Source organism: Hypomesus nipponensis, chromosome 13 (assembly GCF_054491055.1).
Source record: "Hypomesus nipponensis isolate SF chromosome 13, ASM5449105v1, whole genome shotgun sequence".
Classification (NCBI taxonomy): Eukaryota; Metazoa; Chordata; class Actinopteri; order Osmeriformes; family Osmeridae; genus Hypomesus; species Hypomesus nipponensis.
Genome location: NC_140373.1, coordinates 13,109,472 through 13,121,449, shown reverse-complemented (window position 1 = coordinate 13,121,449; position 11,978 = coordinate 13,109,472). Strand labels below are relative to the sequence as shown.

The window sequence follows — 11,978 nt, the reverse complement described above, 5'->3', positions numbered from 1 at the left end:
TGCAGCTCTCTGCTGGGAGGAATCCTCTCCAACAACAATGCTCTGCTCTGTTTCAATTTTCCCTTTAGGACAAATTCATTGGAAATCTCTGTCTTATTCTGTGTGTCTCCTCTCTGTCTTTCTCTCTCGCACACACACACACACACATACAGACACCTACACACATGTGCGCACATGCACACAGGGCTAGGATAAGATTAGTTATTAGTATGGGTGCACATGGTGAGTATACCCTGTTCTGTTTCAGATGAGAAGTAAGATGTATGTGTTGACCTCCATGAGCAGGTTGTGACACACACGCACACTCACACACACACACACTCACACAAACACACACACACACACAGGCTGGCATGCACTGAGCCCTGGAAGCAGGTTTGCTCAAGCTGTTTGTCCTGGCTGATCTCCAGACGACAAGCAGGCCCACATTGAAGAGTGAGAGAGAGTGGGAGAGAGGGAGAGGGGGAGAGGGAGAGAGAGAGGGAAAGAGGGAGAGAGAGGGAGAGAGAGAGAGAGAGAGAGAGAGAGAGAGAGAGAGAGAGAGAGAGAGAGAGAGAGAGAGAGAGAGAGAGAGAGAGAGAGAGAGAGAGAGAGGGAGAGAGAGAGAGAGAGAGAGAGAGAGAGAGAGAGAGAGAGAGAGAGAGAGAGAGAGAGAGAGAGAGAGAGAGAGAGAGAGAGAAGGTTCGGGGGAGATGAGATCCAAATACACACCAACACTGAGCGGGTTGCTCTGGCTGGGTGTTCACCTCTTCACCTTGCATTTCCATCAGAGAGGGCTGGGTGATTAATGTTTTTTCACACTGACGTGGGATCAGTCTGCACTTCCCTGTGACATTCTTCCCCCTCCCGCACCCTCGGCCAGACCTGATCCTGGACCAGTTCTCAGGCAGCACGACGGCGGGTAAACACAGTGCTGGGCAAACTGGGAGTCTGCTGTATCGAAGGAATGTTGACCTGGGAGGCGGAGCTAACAGGACGTTGACCCGGGAGGTGGAGCCAGGTGGAGTGTTGACCTGGGGGGAGGGGCCAGGCGGAATATTGACCTAGGAGGCGGAGCCAGGGTGAAGTGTTGATATAGGGGGTGGGGCCAGGTGGAAAGTTTGGCTAACGCATGACATCCATGGCCAGATTATCAATAGCTTGTACATAGATTGCTCTTGTGTTGGGTTACAGAAGACAGACGAATAGAATGTATGTTACGATGTCTGACAGATCACGTAGTGGCGAGTGACAAGGTCTGAAGTCATTCAGGGTACTGCTGTCAGAGTCGGTGACAGGGGAACTGAGACGTCTGCAGTGACCCCAGGTCTGAAGGAAGTGGGTCAGGGTAAACTGACCTTGGTAAACACAGAATTATACGTCAGAAACCTGGCAACAGGAATTCTGGGCTGTGGGGGTTGTTAAGTTTTGAAAAGTACATCTGTCCAGATACATTCTGTTTGTTTGGGATGTAGGAAGCTATTACACAAATACAAATCCCTCTTTCAACCACTCTAGGCAACTGTAAAAATAGTAAGAAAGAAAAATAAATTATGTTACAGGATCACCACCAAAACCATAACCCCTTGCTGGCGTCAAACCATCAGTCCCAAAGCCCCATAGCACCCCAACCACCCAGTCCACAGCCTCTGAACTTCCTAGTCCACCGCTCCCCCCAGCCCCCAGTCCTCCAGCCTCTCTGTCCCCAACTTCCCAGCCCTCCAGCCACCCCACACCTGTACCACTGGGCAGACAGTATTTCCCAACACCCAGGGCTTAGTTGGAGGGATTTCCAAGGCTCAGTAGCCCCAGCATCACTGGCCTGGCTCTGTGTGGCCTTTTGTGCTGCGCTCACTGGAAGTGGTGCAACCAAAGGACACATAATGCTGGGCTGGGAGAACAGGGGAACTGCACCAGCTTCCTGCCTGACTGTTTGTCTTGTTGACTGACTGAATGATGAACTGATTGAGAATTCCCCCTCCCCTGTTGAATTTAGTTTGATAGTGACAGTTAGAGAGACAGGAACGTTAGGGAGAGAGAGAGAGGGGATGACATGCAGAAAATGGCCCAGGCTTGAATCGAACCCAGCCCCTTGCGGTAATGCCTCAGCCTATTTGGTATGCACTCTACCCAGTAATCCACCAAGGCACCCCCCAAGATTGACTGTTTTATTTCTTTATTTTGACTGACTGACAAGCAGATTTACTGACTGACATGATTGTGATTGGAGGAGAGTAGCTGAACGAGAGGCTAACCGGGTGGTTTGTCAGATGATATAAGAAGATTTGAGGAGACTTTAATGTGAAATTCAGCACGTAAATAATATCTTGAGAGGGCACTTTTTGGGTGGCACTTTTCGATTACCGTGCAGCTTTGTAGCGAAGTTTCGCTTTCTCCCCTGTAACTGACTGAAATGTGCCCCATTGACAGTTGACCACAAACCCTCAATGATAGCCAGGCAGATTTTATTCCAAAAATAGCTGTTCACAGGCAAAGTGCAATGTCACAATTACTGCCTCCTCCTCCCTTGAGATTTAAAAACATTGAAATGCTGACGCAGTTACACACAGTACCGCCGGCCTAAATGACTCTTTTTTTCTGCTTCATTGGTTGGTTTTGTGCTCTCACGCTCTTTTGCCCAGCCTATCACCTTTCTCCTGGCCTATTAAAGGACAGCCATCAGCGAAATAGAGCTCCACCTCCTCCGGTTACCGCGCCAACAGAGCAGAGGTCTGGAGCATCCTGCTACACCAGTCAAACCTCACTGTGGAGAGTCCAGAGAGAAAGACGCTCTTTCTCAGCCTTTCTCCTGCTGTGAACTGGAAGTCCCTCTCAGTGTTGATGTCATACCAACTTGTGAAAAGAGAAGTCTTCCTGGTATCTGGTTTCCAATGTTCTAATCCGTTAACACTCACAGTGAGCCTCTCTAGATTTCTGATGACCCCCGGCCCAGAGCCCATCTTCCTTCCACCCCTCCCCATCCTCTGGATCTTCCATTTGGACCAGCAGGATGAGGAAGAACACAATGCTATTCGCAAGGCCTGGTTTGTGGTTTTCGGGACTATTATCCGTTCCTGACAGATTCAACCATTTGAAACTGCTGTTCCAGAACTGTCCAGACATAGCAATGAGTCACAGCATGCAACAGCCTATGATTGTAAAATTCAAAAGGTGAGATGACGCTTGTTTTCAATTTGCATAAAAAGTGTGACTGGAAAAGGTTGGATTTTTGGGAGGGGGACGTGCAACAATCAAAGCAAAAAAGGGGCTCATTGCCATTAAAGAAATGAGATCTGGCATTTGGCCGCGGGGGGAAATAGCACTTGAATGCTACTCTGACTGTGGAGGAGCAGACTGATCTTGAAGAATTGTTGCCATGACTACATTACATAATTCCCTGCACGCCAGATTGAAGGTTTCTGAGTGTAGGGTTTGCTCTACACAGATGGTGAAGTTGGCTGCGTAACACTTCGATAATTGCGGTGGAGACCGGATGTGTGAACTGTCATGTGATGTGCAGCAGCTCATGCTAAGTGTACAAGAGATTGTGTTATGACAGGGTTAGGAAGTAACTATGAACTTACTGTTTGATTTAAGGTTGAATTGTTTATCGATACAGATTTGTTTTGAACACATTCCGTGTGTGTGTTTGTTTGTTTGTTTGTGTGTTCTCTCAGTTTTCTAGACACCTTCTGGAACTCTCTGCTGTACTGCCTCACACTCATGGATCACCCAGCGAGACAGGAAACAGGAAGCTCGGAAAGGGAGTTAAAGATGAAAGAGAGAAAAAAAACGGAGAGTATAAGAGAATGAAAAGGGTGAGAGAGTGACAGGGAAAGCCAAACTGAGCAAGAAGGAGAGAAGGTCAGAGTCTAGTTAGGAGAGGGGGGAGGAGGATAAAAATACAAATCACAGTGACGGCGACTCGGAGTCGACTGTTTCAGCCCTCCATTCCGTATTCATGGGAATGTGACACACTTCTACCGCAATGGATGGCCCTCAGCCTGCCACCAGCTCCATCCCCACACACTGCCTGTTCATTTCAGGGCCTAATTGAATTTCTCAAATGTCGATTTGTCTGCGAGAGGGCACTCCCTGTGCTGGTTGGCGCGCGTTGTTGTGCGTTGCCGGGCGCACGTGTATGTGTGTGGTCTACGGAGGGGGAGTGGGGGGGGGGCAGAGGGAACATGGGACACGGATCCTGTCTCCGTTTCCGTGCTGATGTCATTAAGCCCTCATGCGAGGGTATTTTTCCCAGTGTGATTCATGGTGCCGCTGCTCGGCATGCTAAACATAATCCCCTCGATAAACGCCAAACAGCAGAGCAGGATGGGACTCCTTGCGTAACTCCTGCGTTTGACCCCGCCCACCCACAGGCAAACTGTCCTGAAACTGACCACACAACAACATCCTACTACTGTACCCATGGTCTTACTGTAGCAGCTTGAGTAGAGTTGTAACTTCAACTGTGGATGTTTTCAATTTTCCAGCCTGCTTCCCTTGTGCGTTGGTCTCAAGGTTGTAGCCTGAGGTTTAGATTCATCTGCCCGCCAGCTAGCTTCTCTCCTTCCACCAGGCCCCACTGCACAGACCTCACTATGAATGTATTCAGCTCATGCTTGTCCTGTACACACACGGCCCTGTGTGTATGTATCTAACTTTGTGTGTGCACATGTGTGTGTGTGTCTGAGTCTATGTACAGTATATATGTGTCTGCTGGTCTCACTCTACATGTGCCTTTCTGGGACCGGGTCAGAGTCTTTGTGTGTAGTATGCATGTGTTTGTGTGTGTGAGAGAGGGTTGACAAACAGGAGAGCAGGGGCAGGTATTAACGCTGCTTATATTAACATTCCTGGGACCTGTCAGGAGTGTGTGACCCCCCCCCCCCCCTTAAATGCGGCACTGGTAAACAACCGGACAGGAAGTATTTTCGGCTGCCTTAGAGCTCGGCTCTCCTCCTGTAAGACGGGGACAGCCTGTGTGCATTTCACCGGTGCCATTCACACCACACGTCTTCAAACCTGCCCTGATCGGTGCCATGGGGTCTGTATCAGGGTGTCAGGGTCTGACCACAGCCCTGCTACACTGGCAAAGACTGATAAAGCATGTGTTTGTCTCTGAGTGGAAACCTTTGCGAAGTGTGATTCTTTGCTGTTGGATATAAATTACTCCAACATCCCTCTTCGTACACACATAAATACACACAAACATGGTGTACCATTTTATTTGTAACGTGCCCACTGTGTTTCAAACACACCCTTTTTCTTTACCCGTTACAAAGAAAACAACAGGCATTCAGCCAGTGGGAAAATCACATCGTAGACAAAGCTCTGTTGTTCTTGCTCATTATGACAGAGAAGAGAGGACAGGCTCACATAGGTGAACAGAATGTCATTATGATCTAACACCGGAATCTCGGGGTGTGTGAGTGATTCTAAAAACACACAAGCTCATTAGGGACGCTCACTTCCAGAGCCATCCAGTCATGCAGGAGGAGTGTGTAGTCGCTGACTTCAACCATGTACATGGAGAATATTGTGGAAGAAGCTAGCTAGAAGGTAACTATAATTGTAAGAAACATGTATTTCCTGATACAGAGCTGCAACAGTAATATTAGCCTTTCCTGATACATTTTGACAAATTGTTTACGTTACGACAAAACTGCAAAATATAGCATGACGACTTCCCACTGGCATTGTTATTTATGTTGCGCTGTCCCATACCATCATATCAAGGCGTCTGCCTGTTGACCAAAACATAAACGATAAACGTACAAAAACAACTTGTTTACACACGGTCCACCGCATCCAACCTGTTCACAGCCAGGGCAAAAAAGAGAGAGAGCACCACCATTTTGCTGGTGGACACTCTCCGACCTGCGCGCTGATGCTGTGTGTCATGCTGGTCTACTGTGGTGGCCTTGGGGAACGTCCAGGGCTCCTGGCCCTGTGTAGAGTGTGTTTGTAGGCCAGGCCTTGCCTAACACAGCGTCCTGCAGGGTGGGCGGGGGGGTTGTCTCACCCCTGCCAGGGCCCAATCTGGAGCCGGGGAAGGGTGGTGTGTTGCCCCGTTGTGTCCCTGCTGCTGCCTGAGGGCTCTACAGGAGAGACTTTATTTCACAAACGGGAAATGTTGGGGAGGTTTCGGTGTGACTGAATCAGAAGTGAAAAGGGAGTCTAACCCAAACCCTAAAAATCCTCTGGAGTTTCCAAGAAAATCTATTCCTTTAATATTTAACTGTGTTTCAGAAATTGATGTTTTGAGAAAGAGAGAGGGAGATAGAGAAATAGAGAGAGTGAGAAAGAGAGAGAGAGAGTGCAAGATGAAAAGTATAGAGAGAGACTGATTCGAATTGGATGAACTGTGAGAAAACTGTTTGAACATTTCTGTTCAAAAAGCAACAACCCAAAGAGAGAGATTAAGCCCATGAGCCAAGAGCGAGAGTGAGACGAGTCGAGAACCAGGCAAGGTTCCATCACCTACCCTAGCCCCTTCTTAGCTCTTCTACATCCTCCTTAAGCAAATTAGCTGGCAGAGCCCAGGCCAGGGCAGGCAAGGCCACTCACTCGCAAGGCTTGCCAGCCACACTTGACAATCCACGACTCCCCTAAAGCTCACCTGCTTTACACTGTTTGTACCACAACACTGTTGTGTTACCTTAAGGATGATGAAAGTATTCTGTAAATATATATATATATATATATATATATATATATATATATATATATATATATATTTATATTGTATATGTCCATAGTGTATAAATATTGTACGTGTATGGGGGGGGTTTCGTTTTCATCGGTTTTCTGAGAATAGACCAGGACATTTAGTGTCAAGGACACACACGGTACAGTAAATGAATTATTATTGATCACTGTCAGTCATGATTGCATCAGAAATGACATTGACTCTGCTCTCTGCCGGGATGAAGAGCTGAGAGTTTAAATGAGCTCCTATCCACAGTAGGTGCACCAGGCTGGTCTCACACTGAGCAAATCCTTCATTATAAAACCTTCCATTCCTCTGTGGGTTATCTGGGGTGGAAAATAGTACCTCCTTTCTAAACCATTACAGGCCCCAAACAAACCTGTTGTAGGCCTACTTCAGCCTCATCCTGGCAAATTTTATTCACAAGGCATTGTACTCATTATGCAAACACCAGGCTCTGGAGCCGAGGTTAGGTAAGAACAGGTTGTGACGTCAAACACCTTAGGCCTGGCAGGGAGAGCTTAAGCCCTGCACAGCTGTTGGTAGAGTTGCACAGCTATAGAACAGACACACAGCCAGGCAATTATTGTGCAAGAACAGCTATTCTGGAGTTTCTACAGACTGTGACCTCACAAATGTGCACTTTTTAAATTAATGTGACAGTGTGGTAATTAAGCTGACAAATATCATTGTGAGCTTGTATAAACTTCAATCTCAACAATGTCAGTGATTATTAAGGTGCAATTTCTTCCTACTAAAGATTCTGCATGGCTCAGTATAAAAAAAATATTTTGTGGTTAGTACAGATAGGTCTTGGAAAGTGCAGTGTTTTTGACTTATTGCCAAATGCGGTCTTTATAGCCATTGCAGCCGGGCACAACAAGGCTAGTGTGAGAGTAAGGTTAAGGTATTAGTGACAGGTGTCCTGCGCTTGTAGCTAACCATACGCTAACGTATCCCTCTCAAAAACCATTACATCATCTACTCACACTTTTAAACCAGTACCAAAATAAAAAATGTCACTGTAATTTTTTAGTTATATATTTATAAATAAAAAGGTGTGTTCAGTTATAACTTTCGAATATGTTTGTGCAATCCATGTACTTATGGTGTTTCATAGTTTTCTCTAATTAAATTTTCAGTAGAACAACAAGCATTAATCAAGACCGTTAAATTGGTCATTCGGCAGGGCAAGCCACATGAAAGACAAACCACTACCGTAAATAGAACCTTGCAAGTTGACAGACTGAACAAAAAGCCAATAGCAATGCGAGTTTACGTAGTTGAAAATGACGTATGTCGCGTTTGGCAAATGGCAGCCTGTTATAGGGTGTTGACCTCTGAGAGCCGCATCACCGCCTACTGTGTGTCCGTGGCGGAGGGCTACTATATAATCAAATCAGCCTGTGTTAAAAGGACAGAGTTGTAAAACTCCCAGGCAGAGGGGAGGTAGCTTGTTAGCCTGCTTAGATACATGAAATTATACCCCACACACACAAATATCGCCTGGAATACTCTTTTAGATACACAGAAGATTCTTTTTTTTACAGAGGGTCGTAAGCTATCTATTAGTTTGCTGACCGCGTCATAGACACATCATTTTGCCAGGAAAGCCATTCGTCACTCAAGCTATCAACAGTGCAAGAAGAACCTGCTGTACATTTAAATGTAAGTACATAACTTGCAACAATGATTATTTTACAGAAGTTGTTTAGATAACAAATAAACCCCTTGACACTCAACCTGCCCTAAAACCAAAGCTGGCAAGCAGGTACTACTTTTGTTGGACAAGGGAGGGTCGGTCTATTTGGTGGATCCGAAAAACAGCTCCAGTTTTCGTATAATGTTCATGCAAACGTTGCCAATCACACACGAAAACAAGAAAATGTCGCGTCTTTATCAGCGTCTTTATCGGTGGACCTTTAATGGTGGACGGGTTGGACGTAGGAACACCTGCCACGACGTTATAAATCTACATGGATCATTTTCGTTCTAGAGATTAGAGGTATTCATACGTGATTCAAATTAGAGGCAGTCTATTCTAAATAATTTCACCATTTATATTCAGCAGTCGAGTCGAATTTAAATTGGATTTAGCTACTCCGATAGTGGAGAGAGGCGTCTGTGACCGTGGTCAGAAATTCAATGAGGATTATGTAACAACCCTTCTATGGGATTGTTGGTAGCTCTCAATCCTAGGTTTGCCTGTAGGGTTTGCTGCAATCAACACACTCAGTTGTACTATATCGTTGTTGTTTTTTTACTCAACAGAGCTCTTGTCATGGCAGTCATTGTATCTTGTGTAACGGAAAAAATATTTTAATTTAATACGCACTTCTATTGAATTAGCATAAAAAGACCATGAACCTTGGCCCAGCAGAGGTCAACAATGTTTGCGTGCTGTATCTCTCGACAGCCAGGGAACACGCAATGCTGACACCCCCAGTATGAGTCAGTAGCGGGATGACGACGTTTATTTATAGCCGTGTACATCGTATAGCTGCGAGACGCTATACAGCAATGCAGTGTTTAGAGTAGGCACGCTGAAAAGAGCATTTAAACCAATCAAGCCTCTGACCTTATTAACAGTCTCGGAAGATGATCTGCTTGGCAACGCCTGCCTGACGGCTACAAATGTGTAATATAAAAAATAAAAAATAAATCTGACTTTTTGTTTTCGATCTGTAATTTGTCTGAACTTAGGGTTTAAACCTCTAATATTGTTATTTTCTCCATATCTCCTACAGGATACATAACTTTACTTTGTGGAAGCAAGGATATATTTTTTGGCAACAAGCACTCACCCTTAGTTTCTGCGTTCAGCTCAAACCAATCACCTCTGCCTTGGAGGGGTTTTCAACTCTGGGAGGAACAAGAAGAAGCAGGAACGGAAACAACAACTCTTTGCAGGAAAAGGAAACACGATCGATCCCCACCGTGAAGCAGCTATGCAGCTTGAAATCCAAGTAGCACTCAACTTTATCATCTCCTACCTGTACAACAAACTCCCCCGGAGACGCGTCAACATATTTGGCGAGGAGTTGGAGAGGCAGCTGAAGAAGAAGTATGAGGGTCACTGGTACCCAGATAAGCCATACAAGGGGTCAGGGTTCAGGTGCATCCATGTAGGGGAGAAGGTGGACCCCGTGGTGGAGCAGGCGGCCAAAGAGAGCGGCCTGGACATTGAGGACGTCCGCAACAACCTCCCCCAGGACCTGAGCGTGTGGATCGACCCCTTCGAGGTGTCCTACCAGATCGGGGAGAAGGGCACGGTGAAGGTGCTCTACGTGGACGACAACAACGAGAACAACGGCTCCGAGCTGGACAAGGAGATCAAGAACAGTTTCAACCCGGAGGCCCAGGTCTTCATGCCAATCAGCGACCCCGTCGGTGCGTGCTCCGAGTCCAGCTCGCCATCGCCACCCTTCGGCCAGTCGGCCTCCGTCAGCCCGTCCTTCATGCCTCGCTCCGCCCAGCCCTTAACCTTCACCACTGCCACCTTCGCCGCCACCAAGTTTGGCTCCACCAAGATGAAGAGCAGCGGCCGCGGCAACAACAACAACAACGGCGGCGGCGGCGGCAACGGCGGCGGCAACGGCAACAAGGCGTCCCGCTCCTCCCCCACCAACCTGGGCCTGAATGTGAACACCCTCCTGAAGCAGAAGGCCATCTCCACCTCCATGCACTCCCTCTACGGGCTGGGACAGCAGCAGAAGGCCTCCGCCCTCTCCCCCAATGCCAAGGAGTTTGTGTTCCCCAGCCTCCAGGGCCAGGGGAGCCCTGGGGCTGCGTTCCCCAGCGAGGGAGGCCTCAGCCCGCTGCAGTACAACAATGCCTTTGACATGTTCGCCGCCTATGGAGGCCTCAACGACAAGTCCCTCATGGAAGGCCTCAACTTCAGTCTGAGCAGCATGCAGTATTCTAACCAGCAGTTCCAGCCAGTCATGGCTAACTAAATTCACGAGAGAGGTTATTTATGAATGATCGGTGGCCGAAAGAGAAAGAAAAACAAAATGCACATTTAGAGAACAACAACAACGACGATAACCACTGGACTTTCGAGGAAATAAACGAGCATCCAATGAGAAGTTTCTTTGTCTAGTCGGTGAAGCGCATGTGCCCAAGGGGGGTGTTACTGTGGACCCCTTGAGTTTGTTTATACTACAAGCTTGTTGTACACACATGTCCAAGCTGGGTTACTTAACATGCATCATTGTTTTTCTTTTTCCTTTTTGCCAACCAAGCACAAATACTTTTTTTACTATGTTGGAAGAAAGATCTAAAAAAAAAAAAAAAAGACAAATTATTCACACAAAAGACAAAAAATATTCAAGTTTGGGCCTCTTACAGTATTTTACAGGTGGTAAGACATGGCTGATTTCTACTAATTGGCACTGCTAAATGGGTTACTTGGTCTTTTTTCTAATTGTATAATTTAATTTAGTACAGAGTTTGTAAGATATCAGAGTATATATTGTTTCTATGACATGGTGTTGCATTTATATCTTTTTACTACTCCAGTGATCCGTGATGGCTACAGCAGCTTCCTCTTATTTTTCTTTTTTTAAAGATAAGAAATGTTGAAGAAATCCATCTTTAAGATGCATCAATTCTAAAGATTGTGTACAGAGTATTCCTTAGTGGTGGAATTCAAGCGTAGGAATATTTGCTTTTTCTGAAAGAAGAGTTGTATTTTCTGTTAAGAGTTATACGATTTTGCTATATTATGGACAAAAATGTAATCGTATGAATATTAATTTTGTACCTACATTGTGCAATACTTGATAAAATACGGTATAAGTAAGTATTTTGAGTCAGTGTCTTACATGTCAAGAGGGACTGAAATAGTTTATATTGTTAAGTTTGTATTAAAATGCTTACAAATTATATGCTTGTCTTTATTTTTTTTAATTTCATATTTGCACCCTGGTCTTTTTAATAAAATAAACTACAGTCAAACAAGTTTTGTGAACAGTGGAATTATTGACAGGGAATCCTTTCACTCATAACAGCCATCTCAGGTAGTGTACCAGACATCACACTGCATTCAAGTGAGAGTTCACAGTATGGGACTGGGCTGAATCAGACAACCAGCAGAAGACACCTAAAACCTGGAGGAGGTTGTTGGAGCTCACTTGTAACACATCCACTTAGCTTTCATCCAAAGTGACACCCTAAGGGATGTTTGAACCTGCGACTTCTTGATCTGCAGTCAAAGGCTCTACCTAGACCTAAACCTTACCCCACCTTCCAGAACTGCCACTCCTTGGGCCAGTTCCATTCCTGTTCC

General features: G+C 46.0%; 1 protein-coding gene across 1 annotated transcript; it reads left to right on the top strand.

Annotated features, from left to right (window-relative positions):
* The first annotated feature begins 8,107 nt into the window (after nucleotides 1-8,107).
* tob1b (transducer of ERBB2, 1b) lies at nucleotides 8,108-11,650 on the top strand. Its single transcript, XM_084670572.1, has 2 exons — nucleotides 8,108-8,356; nucleotides 9,436-11,650. The coding sequence occupies exon 2, from the start codon at nucleotides 9,637-9,639 to the stop codon at nucleotides 10,642-10,644; it is 1,008 nt and encodes a 335-aa protein (XP_084526698.1). The 5' UTR covers nucleotides 8,108-8,356; nucleotides 9,436-9,636; the 3' UTR covers nucleotides 10,645-11,650.
* Nucleotides 11,651-11,978: the final 328 nt, after the last annotated feature.

Coding starts and splice junctions, on each gene's coding strand:
- tob1b (XM_084670572.1), top strand. CDS start 9,637: ATGCAGCTTGAAATCCAAGTAGCACTCAACTTTATCATCTCCTACCTG.